The sequence below is a fragment of the Corapipo altera genome, unplaced genomic scaffold, assembly GCF_003945725.1.
Source record: "Corapipo altera isolate COAL_440 unplaced genomic scaffold, ASM394572v1 49, whole genome shotgun sequence".
NCBI lineage: Eukaryota > Metazoa > Chordata > Aves > Passeriformes > Pipridae > Corapipo > Corapipo altera.
The window spans coordinates 6,936,318-6,956,242 of NW_020884879.1; the positions used below are offsets into that span (position 1 = coordinate 6,936,318).

At 38.8% G+C, this 19,925-nt stretch overlaps 1 protein-coding gene across 2 annotated transcripts in view; it reads right to left on the reverse strand.

Moving 5' to 3' along the window:
• PRKDC (protein kinase, DNA-activated, catalytic subunit) overlaps positions 1-19,925 on the reverse strand; it is an 83,863-nt gene that overhangs the window by 4,771 nt on the left and 59,167 nt on the right. For both annotated transcript variants that reach the window (XM_027638615.1, XM_027638613.1), the window contains 18 exons: positions 19,488-19,696; positions 18,887-19,025; positions 18,118-18,306; positions 17,389-17,613; positions 16,650-16,758; positions 15,893-16,004; positions 14,143-14,332; positions 12,872-13,046; positions 12,594-12,784; positions 10,118-10,298; positions 9,442-9,602; positions 7,865-8,076; positions 6,653-6,740; positions 5,822-5,965; positions 2,215-2,419; positions 1,602-1,669; positions 1,111-1,331; positions 718-810 (listed from right to left, as the gene is read on the reverse strand). In XM_027638615.1, coding sequence (XP_027494416.1) covers positions 718-810; positions 1,111-1,331; positions 1,602-1,669; positions 2,215-2,419; positions 5,822-5,965; positions 6,653-6,740; positions 7,865-8,076; positions 9,442-9,602; positions 10,118-10,298; positions 12,594-12,784; positions 12,872-13,046; positions 14,143-14,332; positions 15,893-16,004; positions 16,650-16,758; positions 17,389-17,613; positions 18,118-18,306; positions 18,887-19,025; positions 19,488-19,696 — 2,912 coding nt within the window. The remainder of the gene's footprint in view (positions 1-717; positions 811-1,110; positions 1,332-1,601; positions 1,670-2,214; positions 2,420-5,821; positions 5,966-6,652; positions 6,741-7,864; positions 8,077-9,441; positions 9,603-10,117; positions 10,299-12,593; positions 12,785-12,871; positions 13,047-14,142; positions 14,333-15,892; positions 16,005-16,649; positions 16,759-17,388; positions 17,614-18,117; positions 18,307-18,886; positions 19,026-19,487; positions 19,697-19,925) is intronic.

Below are 19,925 nucleotides of genomic sequence, written 5' to 3' on the forward strand. Positions count from 1 at the left end.
CCTGCCTCATAAACGTTAAGTAGTAAAAATAAACGGTGACAACAACACTTTGACAAACTCAGAGATTATGCAACTAAGAACAACGTTTATAAGTTAAACCACATTTCTAAATTCCAGGACAGAAACAGGCTGAAATGCTAGAATTAAATCAATTTTACAAATATTCAACCTCCAATTACAATCATAAGAAAGCAACATAATTTATTCAAACCCAGCATTTGTATAAAGTCAGAGAGAGTGCTCTTTTACAGTTGTGTTTTGTGCATTTGCTGCCAATTTGCACACCCCCTTCCCACCCCCCCCACTGACTCCCTGCTGAACCCAGGTTCTGAATCACTCTGTCTCTGCTCCCTTCCCCTGCCCCCCACTGACCTAAGTCCATTTCCTGCCTGATCAAATCAAGAGCTCAAAATCCTTGGCTTGTAAAATCAATCTGCTGATAAGGAAATGGTGATGATAATGACGTCACACGTGATTATAATTATAAGCTTCTTGTTTAAACAAGTTGGGTGGAGGATATTCCAGGTACAATGGCACTCATTAAACAAACAGTTGCCAATTACTAATTTGGGTCAGGAAGTACAAACTGCCTCCTTGCTCATAGGTGCTTTTATTTCATTATTTAATTAAAAAAAAGAAAGAAAATGCTGCCACAAGACTGTCAAAAACCCATTAGTAGTGGTCTCTGTTAGAGCAGACAGCTAAACCAAGCATCACCTGTTATAATTGGTATCTTCCTCTTCAGACATGCTATTTTTCAGGAACTCTTTTAAGGTACAGGTATTTTCCAGCCACTTGATGAGTCCCAGTCTAGAACAAAACAAGTCAGAGATGTGAACGAGCAGCTCAAAGATGAACTTTAGAAGAACACCACGTTCTAGTGCCTGCTAAAAGAAGGTTAAAAGCTACCAATTTAAATATACTCTGAAAAACAGTTTCCAGACAAAGCAATTTCAATGTTGTTTAAAAGGAAAAGGAAAAAAAATAAATTAAGCCAAGACAGAAAACACTCTGAACCTGAATCTGGCAAACAAAAATCTCACTTTCAAACATCCCAACAGTAATATACGTTAACATAAGGATTTCTGTCCCTTCAAGACAAACGCCTACCTTGTTGTCATGGGGATGACCTGGTAAGTTTTTAACTGCATATTTCTTTGGCTACATGTAGCATCTTGGGAAAGGATAATGTTCATTACATCAAACAGCTGCTCGATACGTTGGTCTTGCCGCAGGTCTTCACCCCCTTTGACAAGAAAAGGATACTCCTGCTCATCGCTGCCTCGGATTGTTATACGTTTTGGCTTCCTCAAGGATTCCATTACACTTATCTTGGAAAAAGACAGGGAAAAGCGAAATATTTGTGATAGAAGAACTGGTTTTACAGAATCATCACTGAAATCAAGCATATCAGTCATTCCTAGATGACATAATCAAGTTACTCAACTACTACTAGAAAAACACTGCTCACTTATCGACCTTCCTTTATGTGCTGCAAGATGCACTCACAAGCAGGGACCCCGCTACTGTCACATTCTCCAAACGGAATACGAACACAGATTTATACCACACAGGATTTTGACTCAGTCTTAAAAACATACCCGTTCATCAAATCCGGAGATTTTTGCATGGTACTCTGGTAGTGGTTTCCCTTTTCCATCGTACTGACCTGCAGTGGTAGTGGAGAAAAAAATGTTAAGAGTAAAATTACATAAACTGTTTTTTATTTCTATTTTAAAGTGTGTATAAGAACAGAACACACAAATATTTTCCCAAATTCATATAATGATAACTATGAATATTTAAAAATGCATAAAAATCCAACATATACATAGTATGATTTTATCTGTGAATAACTAATACTTTTTCCTTATTTAGCTGTTAGAATTGCAGCTCTTAACAGTTTTAGAGGACACAAGCTTTTCTGAACTAGATTTAAGCATATATTAGATTCATATATCAGATCTTCTCAAGTTAGGTTTTTAGAAAAATACTAAGTTCTTAGGTAAGAGATACAATTTTAGATACAATTTTAAAAATCAGGACTACAGCTTAAGAACAGATTTAAGAGAGTGAACTGAGCTATTTCAGATAAGGCCAGATAAGGCATAAGGCCAGAAAGAGGGGCCTTATAGTCAACATAAGGAGTAGAGCTTAAGAGTCGCAACTTTCTTGCGAGGGACAGTTCACCATCGACACTGAAGGAGAACGTACCAGGAACCTCTAATTCATTCCTCAAGAACTCAGCTTTGAAGTCACTCATCCATGGTGAACATTCTTTCAGGTTTCCAGGTTCTTTATGGGTTTTGTACATTTTTGAGAGGAGAGAAGTTGCAATTGCATCAAAGTCACTAGTCTTCATATCCAACAGTTGTGAACCACCTCTACCAAAATGATGGTCGAAGTCCTTCCCAAAAGCCTATGAATCATTTATAGGAAGTTTACACAGTGCTAGACACTACACGAGAACATCGAAACAGTACCTTCCTATCAAACACACAGCTTCATCTGAGCTTCTGAAATATATCAATAGTCCTTCGACTCCAGTTTTTTTTTTCTCTGTTATTTCTAGTTTGACAGAACCTTTTCACTGCCTGTTTGGTAGACCCACCAACTACCATCAACAGCAATATCTATATTTTATCAATGCAGTAATATCATGTCAAAACTAGAAGCTTATCACTTTTTACCTCTTCTAGCTGCAGTTGGATTCTGATGGACCATACTAATAATGCTGCTCATTAAACTTAATACATGTACCTCAACTGCTTACAAAAATTTAGGATCAACTAGTGAACATTAATATAAAATACCTAAAGAGGACCCACAAGAAAACTGGAGAGGGAGTTTTTACAAGGCCATGCAATGACAGGATAAGGGGCAATGGCTTTAAACTGAAAGAGGGCAGGTTTAGATTAGATATTAGGAGGAAACTCTTCACTGTGAGGGTGGTGAGACACTGGAACAGGTTTGTTCGGAGAAGTTGTGAATGCCCCATCCCTAGAAGTGTGCAAGGCCAGGCTGAATGGGGCTCTGAGCAACCTGGTCTAGTGGATGGCAGGCAGGGGGCGTGGAATTAGATGATCTTTAAGGTCTCTTCCAACCCAAACCATTCTATGAAATGTTTGAATGTTTTATTTACTATCAGATTTATTATTAATGATCTGCTTTGCAATAATTTTGGACATAAAGTGCATAGAACCACATTTTTAAAGTATTTTAAATATCTTGATAAAGTGCAAAGACATTTCACACTGAGTCATTTAATAAACAAAGTATTATCTACAAGTAGTTAACTGAATCCTTGTGTTCACACTGAAGGTTTAGAAAAAACAGATGTTCCCTCTTAGACCTGGTATTAATGGCTTGGGAAGATATGTAAGCTCACTTGTTTTTTTCAATACCTGATCATTTTTCTCCCAAACTATGAAGGACACAGTTCTTTCACTGAAGTAAATGAAAATACAAAACCCATCATCCTTCTGAAGAGACTACTACAGTCAACAACATCTTTATTACTAAATCTATTTCCACATGAACACCTGATTGCTTTTTCTGTTCTGTTCTTTGACTTCTTTTAAAATTCAAGGCAGCAAATAGTCCATGGCCTTAACACTGTATTTTAATTAATACAATCCATCGTCAGTGTTTAATTTATGCATGACTGGAATTTCATATTGAAAAAAGCAAGATAGTTATTGTTTAAGTTACAACTGAAATTATACATAAATCATAGACATGAAGATTATGAGCCTGAAGTACTCCACACAGCAGAGTAATTTTATGTCAGTCAAGAGACAACTTGTTTTTCCCCCAGCAAGGATGTTAAAAATGATACAGTTATTCTCATAGTACACTTTGTTTCTTCATAATAATGCATCACGAGAGCAATAAATTCAGAGCCTGCACACCATCACCCTGACCCCCTTCTGCAGTTGCTCTCTGTGGGAATGCTGCTCTCTCTTCCCTTTAACAGAGGGGAACAAGTCTGCTACTCTTCTCCAGCACCTCCCTTGCGCTTCTCTCCTACAGCACACCACTATTTGCAGCATCCTCTAATACCGCACATTTCAGCCTTTTAAAGAGCCAGAGACTGTTTTGGTTTAAGTCAGCCTTTGTGCTCATGCCTGCTAGGCCCCTTGCTGTGCTTGTACCCTGTAGAGATAGCTCAACACAGAGCTGCTGCCCTCTCTCTATCCCCACCCCTGACAGCAGCACATCCTGCACATTCTTTTCCCCTATTCTTAAGTTTAAAGTCATTATCATCAAAGACCCAGCTTATCTCACAGCAACAGATTCAAAGGGCTAGTGTGCCCCTAAACTCCCAATTGCTCTTTCTACTGCTGTATCACCTCACCTCCTCCCAGCTCCACCTCACTCTCATCCTCCACCTTTCCCTGCTCATGGGGAAGGAATCTCCCTAGAGACACCGAGGTTAGTTTATCTAATGCTAATGTGACATAAGAATGGCCACATGGGAGAGAGCTGGATCCACCCAGCCCTGGCCACAGGGCTATGCACATACAGTACAAGCATACAGTTGGGGTGCTCTTTCTACAGGAGTATCACTCTCCTGGCCTCCAGCATTTTTCAGCTCAGGGATTTCTGGACCCAGAAGTGTGCATTTGTATGTAAAAGCTCTCAAAGCATTTTCCCCCTCCTGTACTGTTGCCTACTTGCTATTTGAACCCATGAAAGCATCCATAACACCCTGCAGCAAGAGTTCAGCACTCAAGTGTGTAATGAATGAGGAAACACCTCTCACTCTTTTGAACCTGCCACTTCCATAGAATATTTACTTCGTGCTTGGAACTCCTGATAGAATCATGGAATCATTAAGGATGGAAAAGACCTTTCAGTTCATCAAGTCCAACTCTCAGTCAACCTAGCACCACTGGTGTTGGGAATGATGTTAAGAGCTTTATTGCATCTGGAGTCATTGTGTCTTTTGCAATTGGAGGAATGCTAAAGTTGCTTGTACAGAGGTTACTCTGTACCTCTGATTATTCTTGCCACTCTGAACCTCATCCAATTTTATTGTATCTGTGTTGAGAAATGCAGATGAGGACTACAGTGTTCAAGAAGCAAGAGTCAGTCATTGCTATGCCAATGTGTAAATCCATGTTTAATTCTCTATTCTTAATAACGACAGTCACTTTTCTTTCTTGACTGCCCTTGAGTATGCACATCTGATGTTTTTAAAGAACTATCACAAACCAAGATTTTGTTCTTGAATTGCAATAGTCAGCTCAAACCTGAAGAATTTATATATGAAACTAGGGTAATTATGGTTTTTTGCCACATGTATCACTTCATTTTCTACACTAATTTTCACTATTTTAGAAGTCAGTCAATTTTGTGAAGTCCTTTCTGTAATTCTTCATAGTTGTAACTCTTCTGTATTGCTTACCCTAAGTAACTTAGTATCAGCAGCAAATTTGAGTAGCATAATATAGCAAAACTCCCTAAGGTGCTCATAAATCTTTGGCAGCAGGGAATAAAAAACAAGGCCAGATTCCCACAGATGATCAGAGAAGCTCAGGTCCTATGAACCTGGCAGCATGTAGGACAGAAGAGGCAGAAGCTGAGTAAGAGGGAACATTTAGCCCTGCAGGGCAGTCAGGGCAGTCAGAAGTGAAAACTGAACTATGTTAAGTCCGTGGCTTCCAGCAAAGAAATCCCAGTCCTGTACTCCTGACTTGATCAAGTCTCATCAAGTCCTGCAGCACCTGTAAAATCTGTGATCTGGTTCCCTCTTTTGATCTTCTAACGTCTTCTAAAAAAGTACATGATGCCAACACTACTCAGCAATCACACAAACCTGAATAAACCTTTTCCTCATCAATCCAAGGCCAGGAGTCTCCAAATTTCCCAAATTCTTGTACATTCCTTCATACATTTCCTTAAGCTTCTTTTTGTTTCTCTGAGCTTTTGCCAACTCATTTTTGACATCCTCAACCCAATCCTGCAAACAGAAGGAAACAGATGAGTACTAAGAGTTTTAGTGACCCTCGCTCTTCAGCAAGCCACTCAGATTGCACTGGGGTTACTGTACTTACTAATAAGTACATCATTATTATGTGTCTTTCTTTTGAGAACCAAAAGAGCAATCTTGATAAAATGCTTTTATTTTATTAGGATAATTATGTTTACTACCATAGTCTCTACCACAAACTAAGAAAGCCACTAGGGGGCCAGGAGTACCAAACACAAGACAAGAATCCTTTGGATAAAGGGGTCAGAACATAAACAAGAATGCCCAGCAGGGAGCAGGAAAAGGGCATAAGAACACAAGTGGTCAAACACAAGTAGTCCAAAATTATAGAGATGGCCACAAATGATATTTCTGCAATGGTTTCAGAACGATTAAGGAAGACTGACTGTGGGACAGGGCATAGACCCCAAAGGAGAAAGCTGAAAAAGGGAAGTGCAGAACAGCCAGCTGGCACAAGGGAGAGAGATCACTGCCAGTGAAAGCTGCTGACAGCACCCCAACATCATCACGATGAGTTGATTCTGGGTTGAACCACTTCCTGTGGCTGTGGTGTCAACTGAACTGTGTCAGGCTCTGCCCAGCACTTGCTCTTCTAAACCCTTCTAAAGAGGGTGAGGAATGAAGGGGAAGGGGAGAAATGAAAAAAATACACTTTACCTTAAAAAGCATTACAGGATTAGAGAGCTGCTCCAGCGAGCGAACAAAATCTTGAACGACTCCTCCTCTATCCAACTTATTCTTGATCCTTTAAAAGAAGAAAAAAATGCATTACAACACAAAAGGAACTACCATCATCACCTAGTTTGCAGATAAGCAATGATCTAGACTGTCTGCTATACACAAGAATCTGGTAAAATAATTTATGTGTAGGCAGGTGCAACGCTCTCAGAATTCTCTCTCTGGCTGCATGACTGTTTATGTGTTGAGTGAACATGCCACACGACTCCCCAGTTTTTAAATTAAGTGTCCCACTATGAAAATAGGATTTTGGTGGTTAAGTGGAAAGCATGCTTGAAACAGAAACAGGCATTAACCAGACTTCACATCCTGTTGTGACAATTATTGAAGGGTGATACTGTCTGTGAAGCACAAGACTTTATCTTCTATTTTAAGTAAAAGAATTCAGAAAATATATCAGAGATTTGAAAAAAAAATAGGCAAAAAGACACCCAAAATTGTAACAGCAGTTCTACAGCACTGTGTGATGGAAACTGACTTTTGCCTGGGGATTAACTTGGATGTTATTGCATGGCAAAATGGGCAAGGGAGGGCTTGTAGAAGAAGGTGCATGTTGCACACTGAATAAGCAGAGAAGAACACAACCCAGAGTTGTCATTCCCCAAGATAACATGCATCCATTTCGTTGCTCTCTGTGAAGTCTGGTACAAACATCTATTCTATTTAAACATATCTGCTTTCTCTTGGTATTAGAAAAATTGTAAATGTCCAAGCAAACTTCATTTCTGATGGGTATCAACTTACTGCTGTGAAGTCCACTATAGTAAGAGTGTAATCATACACCAGATTTCTCTTCTACCTCAGCAGAGCAGAAGAAGGAAGAAGAAATTTTGACTACCACAGAATTACAAGATAAAAAGGGATTGCCCCTCTGTGGTCTTTTTGTTTTATCTTGGAAAAATTCTAACTTCCCACAGACTGGGGGGGACCCAACACTTCATAAAGTATGAAGGCCCCCAACCCGAGTATGTCTAACACTGATAGAACTGATGTACTGCATTTCTCTGTGCCTTTAAATGAAAACTTAGTGTGCATAGGACTACCCTTATGCTTGCTAAAGAAAAGAGTTTGCTTAGGTGCCCACTCCTGAATAAAAAACATACAAAAGAGCTACTCCAATTGCAAATTCACCTTTCTACAAACTCCTTGTTCTTACAACCAGTTGCAGTATCTTTGAAGCAGTAACTTTCACTGCTGATCATGAAAGGGTAGACGATTGCCTGGGGATAGGCGTTTGCAATCTCTTCAACAGTATGTTGTACAGCTACTGCTTCATCCTTGTCAAGTAGTGCCATCATCTGGCTAATCCAACCAATGAACTGCCAGCAGGGAACCGAAGAAAGCTGCAAAAACACAGACACACTGCTTTCAACTTTGGTCCTCCTTGAAAATACCAAACATAGCAAGCAGAACAGCTTCATGCCACAGCCTGACAGAGAGAAACGCATGAAAAGGAAACAGCAAATGTCAATTGGGTTGCTCAAAACATTCCCCAACAAAGCACAAATTTAGTTATTATTATTACTACTACTAGCACCACCACTGCTGCTTAATAGGTTTTCCATTATAAAGATTTGCAGCTTGTTTGATAAGTATAAGGTTCTACACTCAAACTTGTGGCTTTTCTGTCTGGATGTAATATAATAATTTTTGATTATACCATACAAGCAACTCAAAAATCTGAAGGAATTCAGATCAAACACCATTGGACTGAAGTCTTGATTTGAGTAAAAAATGCCAGGAAGGGGAACACTGGAGCTCCTACCACAGTTTCGTCCTTCATTTAACTTTAAAAACCTCTAATAGAATTTAAGATCAGATTGACAGTATTTATATCACAGAAAGACAGGTGATAGGATAAATAAATGTCTGGTGAACTCCCCTTCTGGGTGAGATTTTTCAACTGGATCAGTTGTCAGGTGCTGTTTGAACCACCAGTGTTTAACTGTAGCCACACCTTGTACACCTCACCCAATTCTGCTACTTTCTCAGTTCCCTGGGATAACTAATTCCTGTTTCTGTCTCACTCGAGTTCTTCCTCTGACAGGGCCTGTTGCTCTGTGAGCACAATGACACAGGTTTCAAAAGGCAGGCAGGTCAAGGCAGGAACAGGCATGAGTCACAGAGAAGGGAGAAGGTCTCAGCTTATCTACCCCAGGACAGAAGGGAAAAGCTCATGATATCCTGCCATGGAATGGCAATGGAGGGACAGGTTGTAGGAGGAAGGAAGGAACAAACGAAGTGGGAAATACAAAGGATAACAAAGCTGTAGTAACCTTTGAAGTGAAGGATGAAGAAAGGTGGCAGACATGGAAGGAGTCTGGAAAAGCTGCTGGCTTTCTGCATCCAAGAAACTCAGGAATTAGACACATTCCTCACCCTAACTCTAACCACCTTTGGCAGCCCATTTAGATTCTTCCGAAGGAAAAAAAAAAGGCAAAACACACCATAGTTTTTCTCCAGCAACTATCAAATTAGCATCTGGAATCAGGAAAATGATAAAAAGTTAAACTTTTAAGAAAAAAGTTTCTGTCCATATGAATCAGACTCAGGAAGTTAGAGAAAAGACAAGGAACAATGATGGGATAAATTTTATCTGATTTACCTGAAGCAAAACTTACCAGTCTAACCTCTCTATCCATCCAACCTCCACCCCCACCTTTTAATTTATAGCAACATTTGCTGCCAGAAAAATGGAAGCAACTAACCTCTCGTGTCACTAGACCCAATGTCTCTGCTGGATATCTTTCAATTATTTGTAGCAGTCTAGGAAATCTCAGCCTGGCTTCTCTGGAATCCAGTTTTAAAGCTTTTATCATTTTCTCCACCATAATAGCTGGGAATTGCTGCAGATCCACAGTGTTACTTTCTGCCAAGAAACATTAAACAAGAATTATCAGAAACACCATCACTTGTTCCATGTGTTTGATCATCTGAAACATTCATCTTTGCAATTTGGTTTTTTTTTTTAAGTGTATTTTGTATTTTCACTTTGTTCTCCTTCCCATCTGTTTGAACTGTGCACATCTGCAACACATGTACTTGGGGACTGAAAGGATTAGCTTTATCAGGAAGATGCATCACTGCTGGTATCTTGCCTGCTTTAAATACAAGGCTGCTGTGGTCTGGGAAGGAACACGGGAAGCATCTGCTGGATATGATACGTTTCTCACAAGTGAGAGGGAGACTACAAGTGATTCACTAGTACCAAAGGTAGCAGCAGTAGCGGAGGTGAAAAAAGGAATATAAACACTGCTGAATTGGAGGACAAACTGTTCCATCTAAATTCGAGCTGTGTTGCCTAGGGAGAACTTCTGGGTATCACAAAAGCTCTCGTATCACAGATAAATACACCTCACAAGCTTAGTAAAAACCCTGACTAACCAAGCGAGCCTTCTTCTTCCCTACGCAGATACTGGTCACAGAATCCGATCAGTGTCATATATGCATCGATAACTCCCACCACATCCACGTGTTCCATGGAGTGGGACTGCAACTCCTCCTCAGACTTCCTCACAGCATAGCTGAAACACTGAAAAGCCTTCTTGTTCAGACCTGCCAATACCTGAAATTCAATCATAAGAGCAAAAAAACACACATTAGCAAGTAGCACTGAACAACTCTCTCTCTGAAACTGGAGCTTCATTGTAAGTCTTGAGTAGATAACACTTTAACTGTTTTAAGATGTTTTGAGCAGCTGATAAACCACACTTTTAATTTGAATTAGTCTTTGGACATGTTAAGTGGAATTTTTATAACTGAAAAAAAAATAATGTTCCTAGAGTTTTTGGAAACAGTTAACAGAAAACAAAATAAAACTTTGGGGTTTTTTTCCTATTAAGACATATCTGCAACATCTGCATAACAGTTACACTTGGAATTTGTGTTCAAAATGCATGCATCAAACTATTATGAATCTCATGTCTTTTTCCCTATTATAAACACAGTAATACTGATGATACATTTCTAATGTAGCTTATGCAATCTTGGGAATTGACAAGATTCTTTACAGAATCAAGGTTGGAAGACACCTTCAAGATCATCTGTTCAACCATGAACCCAGCACCAACATAATCAACCCCTAAACCATATCCCCATCCAGATGCCTCTTGGATGCTTCCAGAGACAGTGACTCCACTACCTCCCTGAGCAACTTATTCCAAGGCCTAACCACTCTTTCAGTAAAAAAACTTTCTAATGTCCAACCTGAACCTCCCCTGGTGCAACTTGAGGCCATTTCCTCTTGCCTTCTCACTTGTTACCTGCCAGAAGAGACCGACCTCCACCTCACTGAACCTCCTCTCAGGTAGTTTTAGAGAGCAATGAGCCTCCTTCTCTCCAGGCTAAACAACCTTAGCTCCATCAGCCACTCCTTTTAAGACCTGTGCTCCACACCCTTCACCAGCTCTGCTGCCCTTCTCTGGACACACTCCAGCACCTCAATGACTTCCTTGGAGTGCAGGGCCCAAAACAGAACACAGGATTCGAAGTGTGGCCTCACCAGTGCCAAGTACAGGGGGACGATCACTGCCCTGGTCCTGCAGACCACACTAAATGCTGTAACTGAAATTAAATAGTTTGAATTTTGGTCAGATAGAGGGACAGTTCCAGGGTCAGAGTATTGCTTAATACTAGGCTAAAATAAGGTTAATCTTCTTAATCGTATAGAAATATCTGGTATTGTAATTTTGCTTATTTGACACAGAAGAGCTTTTATGCTCATCTTTTAGATTTCCTTAAGAAGAATGCCTTTAATAATTAGCTTATAAATGAATCTCAAGCTTTTGCTTAAGTTTCAACACACCTGAAAATTTAAATTTAAAAATTTAAACCTGATCTGCTTTATTTTAACAACTACAAAAACACAAACTAAGAACAATTTTTTTTTGTTTGTTTTATACTAATATGATTCATACTCTCTGAAGGGAGTCTACACGAAAGACAAAGAGAGACTTTTTACTAGAGCATGTAGTGATAGGACAAGGGTGAATGGTTTCAAACTAAAAGAAAGCAGGTTTAGATTAGGAGGAAGTTCTTTAATGTGAGGGTAGTGAGGCACTGGAACAGGCTGCCCAGAGAAGAACTCTGAGCAACCTGGTTTAGTGAAAAGTGTTCCTGTACATGGCAGGGGGATTGGAATTAGATGATCTTTAAGGTCCCCTCCAACCCAAATCATTCTGATTCTATATACAAGGGTCTTCATGGTGGCTTTAGGAATTAACAGAAATAAGCCAGTAGTGGTACTTCAAATTCTTAATCAATTTGACAGACGAGAAGTCAATGCCACAGCATCTGGGACAACTGACAATATATAAGATTTCAGATGCAGCAGCCTGCAGCATTCTTCAAAACAGGCAAAGATGACCTGCATATGCTCTGCCTTAAAAATCCCTCTCCTCTCTATCATTAAAATTATTTAAATAAAGTAGGTGTATCACTATTATAAAGATCTCTTTACAAGTAAGACAGTCTGACAGCATGAAGCAGTTCAGAAATGTCCAGCTGAAATCAAGACACTGTTTGAGGATTCCAAGCCTTGTCTTGACACTGTGCATGCAGCTGCTATGTCTTCCCCATCCACTCAAAACAGAGGAATAGAAACACAAGAGTGCTCTCCCAATTAAAGCAGCTACGGTGGTGCAGAACTCCAGGAGAGGAAAAATGAGGAAAAACCTAGCAACCACAGCTTTTTTATTTTTCTTTTTTTCTTTAGCTGGTGTTGCTGGACAAACCTCTGCTAATAGCAGACAGGTTTCACATGCTCTTTATCTACCCATACCCATCACTACCTACTGAAGTAGTAATTTGAAGTAGTAATTACGATACTGAAAAATTGAAAAGATTTTCTCCTCTCATTTACCTTTTCAGGATTCTCAAGACTTTCTCCAGATATTAGTGATATCTTCTCAGCCTTTTCTTCCTCAATTTGCTCAAGACATCTTGGATTCTGAATAAGAGCATTGGCCATGATGTGATAGGTAGTACCCAGAAGAAGATTCTGGTTTCGTAAGGCCCTTATGTTCTTGCTAAGATAGTCAGATTTGGTATCTTCTGTTGGAATTCAAAAACAAAGTTGGTAACTGGACAACAAAGCAGCTCTGTATAATAAGCAGCGTGAAACAAAGAGAAGGCTGTTACCAAGCAGGGAGATGGTCTTTAACACTGAGAGCACACGTTCTGGAGAGCTCAGGTTCCGGCTGCTACTATGCATAAAGCGGCAATAAGTATAATTCCACCTCACCAGCCAGTCTTCCCTCGTTTTGGCTTCCTTGCGTAGGTCTTTCAGAAGCTTCGTGGCAACTGCAAAGCTGTTCTGTATTCAGAATAAGACAGAATTTTCAGACAAAATATCTGCAGAGGAACTAAAACCTGTCTGCAACCCAATTAAGGGATGACAAGACTTAAGTAAAGTTATAGTAAGACAAAGAGATGTCCACTGCTTGACAAGTCTCATATTCAAAAACATATTTGTAGATAAATTTGAAAAGAGAAGAACAGAGGTTTAACAAACTGAAAAAAATAATTTCAGCTGCATGACTAAACAGGCATTAATTGCTCTGCAGTACAAGCACATATGGGAAATGTAACTTGGTTTATAACACCATTAAGGAGATCACTTATGTTTGTGTTTTGATGAAAAGTTTCATGTAAGTAACATTAAAGGAAATATTATTTTTCACTTACTCCTTCAAGAGTGTAGAGTCAACACAACAGTGCTATATTATATTTGCTTATCATATTGCTTAAAATAAACTCTTGTCAATGACTGCAGATTTCTGCAGTAACTCAGAAGAGGAGAGACCTCGACTCAAATATTATTCATCTTATCTCAAGCTTGAAACACCATGGGCCCATCATCAAAGACGCTATGTTTCAGTCATTTCAACAGTCAGATCCAAATCAAAATTTCAAAGTCACTTAGCTTTACTTTATCTAAGTGTTAACTAACAGCATTAATGAAAACTGTGAAAAAAAAAGAACTTCAGCCTTGCTGATTGAAGTAAATTATACTGATTCAATCAGAACTTAATTTGTTTTCTTGTACAGAAGAGATTATTTGTAAATGAGAAAGCCTAATGCTTGGTTGCAAGCATCCCTTACATTAAAGACTGAAGCATTTCAGATACTTTATTTATCTGCCCTTCAGAGTGCCAGAAATCATCTGTGGATCAAAGGGGCCTTCAGGCACATTTCCAGTATCATCAATTTTGTAATTAACATTTATCCATTTGTTTTCTTCCACTATGGAAGTGAATTTCTTAAGCTTTCAAAATGTCCTGGACAGTAGGGTCAAAAAGACAGATAGTCTGCCTGGCAAAAGGGTGCCCAAGACCACCTAAAAGGCTTTTCTAGCTGTAGTTTCTGTATATTTTCTCACCAAACTGAAAGCTAACAGACAGTACAGTCACCTGTTTCCTGGCACTTTCTATCATCTTCATTTTCATATTAAATTTGCAGCTTTTAATCATTGAGTAAATATCTTCACCCTGTTGATCCACTTCCATTTGGTCACCAGCACTGTATTCTTCATCCACCTCCATACTATCATTGGCCTGATAAGAGGGAAGTTTCTCCTGCAGTTTGTCCAGAAAGAAACACCTGCACAACGACAAGAGGGGAACAAGTCACTCTGGTATACATTCAAGGAAATGAATGTTCAAAAGTGTTGATCTGCCTAGCAATAAACAAAGCTAAGGAAAAATGGCAAGCTACAGTGATCACCTTTGGCAAGTGCTAAACACAGTCCTCAGAGTCTGGAGACTTGTAACCGGGGACAGGTCGACCCTGGATCTTGAACTGACAAGATTAATATTAGAAAATGTCACAACGAAGTGGGATTTTTTGTTAGTTACTTCCCTTAAAATCATAGCTACAATCCCTAAGTTCACCAAGCCATAACTCACATTCCAACTTAACAGAGGTACAAACAAAAAGGAGTCTCAATTATTCAGTGAAAGTGTCAGGCTGTATTTTATTCAAATACAGCTGCTATTATTGCTATATTATTCAAATATACCTGCTATTCAAATGTCTATCACATCAACACATGCCACCATTGAAATCTGTGTTGTAGAAAAGACCAGCAATCATACTTAGCTTTTGAAAGTGAGTTGCCATGAATGAATGCTGAATCCTCTTCATTCCACAACTAGTCCTATCTAATTTAATAGCACATCTCATTATGTAGACTGTTACTCAAAGCAGAGGACAGCACTACAGTCTGAAGCAGCACTTGGCACATTCTTTGTTACTAATTCAAGATGAGATAAAGGTTTTCTAAAAGCATATAAAATGTTTGAGACCCTGACAGCCCTTCACACCATAAATGTTCGAGACTTTGTGAAGAAGTAAGTTATGTCATGTATTCTGTCTAATACTGAACAGCAATAAGCTCTTCTGTAGCCACGCTTTCCTGATACCAAGAGATAATAAAATAAACTACAGAGCACAGTATGTATCAGAGGTGTGGAAGAAGTTGTTGCCCGGGAAAGGAGAACTAATCTAGATTTGCACTGGAAGAATGAATTAGGATGAAGACAGACACCACAGTAAGGACAGAAAACTTTCAAATTTGAAAAAGCATTCCAGCTTCTTCAGAGCTAATCCAAAGGAGCCTCCAGAGAGTATCTTTTCTTTCTAGCAACAGTTGCACAGCAGAAGTCTCCAGTTACAGCACAGGTGAAGTACTGACAGTGACAGGGCTTATTTTGTATGCTCCCTCATTTTCCAACTACCTACAAAGTAGGCAAGTATTTTTATTCATAACAGACTGGCCTTTTGGATAGTGTTTCATTGAGCTAAATGCCACTAATCTACTCAACTACAAATGGGTATGTTTAAGGGCTGCTGAAGTGGGCTAGCTTGCACAGTGCATCTTGTCACTGATGCAAGAAAATGCCTAAACTAACGTCTGTCTTTCCCTATCAAAATATGGTTTATTCCCTGGCCATTTCTCAACCTCCTTTTGCTCCTCACTACAAGTCAGTCACAGAACCCCCCCAGTTATACTGATAAAGGCATTAAAATAATTGGAAAAAAAGAGTAATATACTGGACCAACCCCCTCGCTCTAATATGAAAATAAGCAGCATTAGAAAAAGCACTTCTTGGAACTCAGCAGGCAGACAGAACTTAAGCTAACCCAAGAATGCAGTTTTACCGATTTGTAATGATATCATCCCAGATGTTCATAGGATCCATTTTAGCATCTGGATATCTGCTTGTCCAAATTCGGAGAAGTCTCTTAAGGGAAGCCTCTGAAGCTAAGTTACCTAGAAATCAATTCAGAACACTTTAGATGCATCTAAAGCCAAACAGCATGAAAAAGGGCTAAACAAAACATAGTCTAACATTCAAACCAGAAAACTGCAATTAAGCAATCCACTTGCATTTCTGGGCTTGCCCTAAATACACAACTTAGTGATCATATTGCTTTTGTTTATTGCTGGAGCACAGGAGATTCAATAAGGACATCACTGTCAACTGTCATTGGGGATTACCACTGGGTAGGTTCCTTTCCACAAAGGAACATGCTGGAATGTAGTGGAACTGTTAACTAAATTTAATATATAATTTGGTTTATGTGCATAAATTTGTAGCTCATGCCTACCTCAGTAGCTATAACTTATTTACCACATCCATCTTTTATCTCTGCTAAAAGTTACTCCAACAAAACAAAATTTAGTTTAAAATGACTCTTATCACAAGAGCTATGCTAATAAAACTTTGCAATAGAATACAGAATTATCTTCAAGCCTATCTTAAAGAACTGCACAGTTCTTACTGTCAAGAAGACAATAAGAAGTAATTCCAGACTTATCCTTTTTCAAACAGGAGTTCAGACATTCAAAGTTCAGAAAACCATGACTATTTAACGCAGTGAAAGGAAAATCGCTTGAGAAAAAAACAATCTTTACTTCTTTTAGTCATAAAATTGATGAAATCCTGTATTTCTGTCAAAGCTTGTACAGACTGCAGTTTGGTCATTCGACTTTGATATAACAGAGAATCAATACTGGAATAGCTCTGCAAAGAGAGGGAGAGAATGAAAGATTTCATAGACAGAATTTACAACATGGTTCTATTCAGTGCTCTACAAACTATTGATCTGATGCTGCTATATATTATGCTTTAGAACCCAACCTCTTAGAAGTAATTTAATAGCCTGTAATCAGAGAGCAACTCTGCTTTACACAAGTGTAGAGGCATACTCTAGCTGCAATTCCTATCCTAGGTTTTATCAAAGTCCTACAGTCTAATTAAAACTCGGTAATGAACGGAACTTGTAACTTTTGATTGCAGTACTCTCTTTGCAAGTTTGTTCTGGGGACAGGAGTCTTCTGAAATGATGAATGAAATAAAATGTTTGTTATCTGCACAAACAATTATCCTGAAAAAGTCTAAAAGATGAAATCAGCAAAACAAAACAAATTAAAATGGTAAGACCCACTCCGCTGGCTCACTAATCTCTCATCATTGCAAGTAGTGAATTCAAAAGAAGTTCTGCCATATGATATGGAAGGCACTTAGCTGTCATTCTACTTGAGCAACTGTTTCTCTTCAGAGTATAATCTAGCAGCAGCAATAGCAACAACAGTTTAATTGTTCCAGGAGTTTACACAGAAAAATCATACCAGAGATAGAAGAGACTGCTACCTGCATGAAGATCTGCATCCCATTGCTAATGTAATATTTGGCTCTGTCAAAATCATCTTGCAGGATGTAAAGGAGACTAAGCTCTTGGCTGTGATGCATTTCTAGAATGGCTTTCTTCTGTTCTGTCTTCATTGCCTCATCAATAAATGTTAGCAAAGTCTGGTCATTTTCCCCACTGAGCAGTAACTTCAACTTACTGCGTATTATATAGGGTAGATATGTCTCCTACAAGGTGAAAATACAGTCCTTATTTCCAGGAATGGAACATTAAATGATCAATTTTTATGTTATCAGCAGCAGATCAAATAAATATAAAAATATTTTAAATGGTTTTCTTAAATGTTTTTTTCTTTAGACAAATTTCCATTTGCTAACAAATCACAGTAGCCTTTTCTGATAGCCCAAGAAGTTGTTAGCAAACAACTATTTTCTACTAGTTTCAAAACCAGTGTTTGGTAACTCTTAAAACAAATAAAAGTGAAAAATGCAACAAAAAGACTGCCAAAACAAAAAGGTGATAATAAAGCTGGTCGTATATAATCAGCCATAGACTCAAGATAAAATTAAAAGTAACTGCTTCAATTATTTTCATGTCTCAGACTCTCTGCTAATTTCCATACTAGAGTAACCCAAATAATGCAGTTGATTTTCACCCACAATCTCAGCACTGTCAGACATTCCTGCAGAGATAAAAAATGGTGCAGTATCAATGAAGTGACTTCTAAAAACCTGGAAAAATGGATCATTCCATGTTTTGCTTAGGTCTGGAGGTTTTCCACTGTCGATATTAACAGTAGCACAATACTCCAGAGCCTTCCAATCCGTTAGGTGGTCATAGCATTCCAGAGATGCAAGCTCCCAGAAGTCCTTCTCCGCTTCTACTGGCTCTCCATCTTGCCAGTCTTCTTTAGAGAGTGCCTAGGGAATGAATTTGTGGGGAAAAAGGGTTCCTAAGAGGATTCTGGCACTTGTTTCAATCCTAGGTCACCAGGAACTTAACTGTAATTCGTTGTCTCAAAAATATCTATCCATTTCCCAGAGTGCGACAGCAGCATTAGATGAAGAAAATTCAAGATTGTCAATACTCACATATAAATTATTTTCAGGTAGATGTCTTTAGTAAACCTGCTTTTTTTAAAGAGTGAACACTTTAAAAGAAGGTTAGAGATGCTCCTTCCTTTTTACCCACTATAACTCATGCCATGAACACATGCAATTTGCTCTCTTGGGGTTGTAGTTTGCCCATGGTGTTTTACTTGTCTGCCTAGATAATTGCACGTGTGCAGCTTTGTAACAAACACTAAGAAAAGCATCATGTGTACTGCTCTGTTGTGACTGCTCATCTGTTCCCAATATCTTTACAGACTGAACCACTAATCAAATAAAACACAAGGACATTTTAAACAATATATGTTGCTTCTCAAAATGTTTAATTGTGGCTTACTAGTTTTAAGCCATGAGAGATTCATGAAACAAAAGAATCTTGCTGTCGTTTTACCTCATCATAACATCGAGCTGCTTCAGCATAATCACTCCTTGCTTCTGCCAACAATGCTTTCTGTGTAATTTCCTTAGTCCCAATCTTACCACTGAAAATGCCACGAAGGACATCATAATCCCCAAGAGATCGGTAGAGCCTAGTAAAATTGAAGAGAGAAATCTTTTAGTTAGTTAACAGATGTATAACAATGTAAACAGAAGCGATTTGAAAAAAATAATAATTTAATAAGCCGTAATACTACTAGGTGGTAATAGAAAATTTTAAAAAGATAATTTGTTATATAAGATCTGAAATATATACTTAACTACATAAACTTCACCTTGTAGGTTAATATCTGAATTGTGGAAACTCCTGCAGCTGAAAAGCTATGAACAAGATGTTTTTCAGCAGTCTGATAGCATCATCAGAGTGCACAGCTGTTAAGTGTAACTGCTCTCACTGAAAAATAGTAATTAACTGAAAAGAAATTAAAAGCATATCTAATTCTAAAAAAGTTGGGTTACTGAGACTAAAAAAAGAAATCACATTAAGCCATAAAGGCAGAGTTCTTCAGAAGGTAAATCTGAATGGGAATAACTTGTCTCAAACAAGAATTTACTTAGCAAGTTCAATCCATCTGATCACATCTGGGGGAAGCTCTGTCCTTCCACGCATCCGTTTGGATGGGGGCTCCTCCGCAGGGGACAGAGCCATCAGGGCACGCTCCAGAAGGAGGATGCCCACAGGCTGTTGCAAACTTGCAAGGCAGCTTGTGCTCACATTAGCTGAATCCAGTTCTAGTAGTGCTCTGTGCTGGTAACTCATTTCCTGTAAAATAAAACAAAACAACAGGTGTCTATTTGGTGTAAAACTATACTGATTGTTACCTTTTACAGACCACTTATTTGGTGTCCCTTTTCTTATAGTGCAAGCTTTAGAAATAAGCCATTAGATCTCCAGAAGTTCCCAACTCTGGAAAATCTTTCCCTTCTGTGCTGTTGCTCTTTGGACAGAGAACAGGACAGAATAACCCCATATACTTTGCCTCCAGGACATG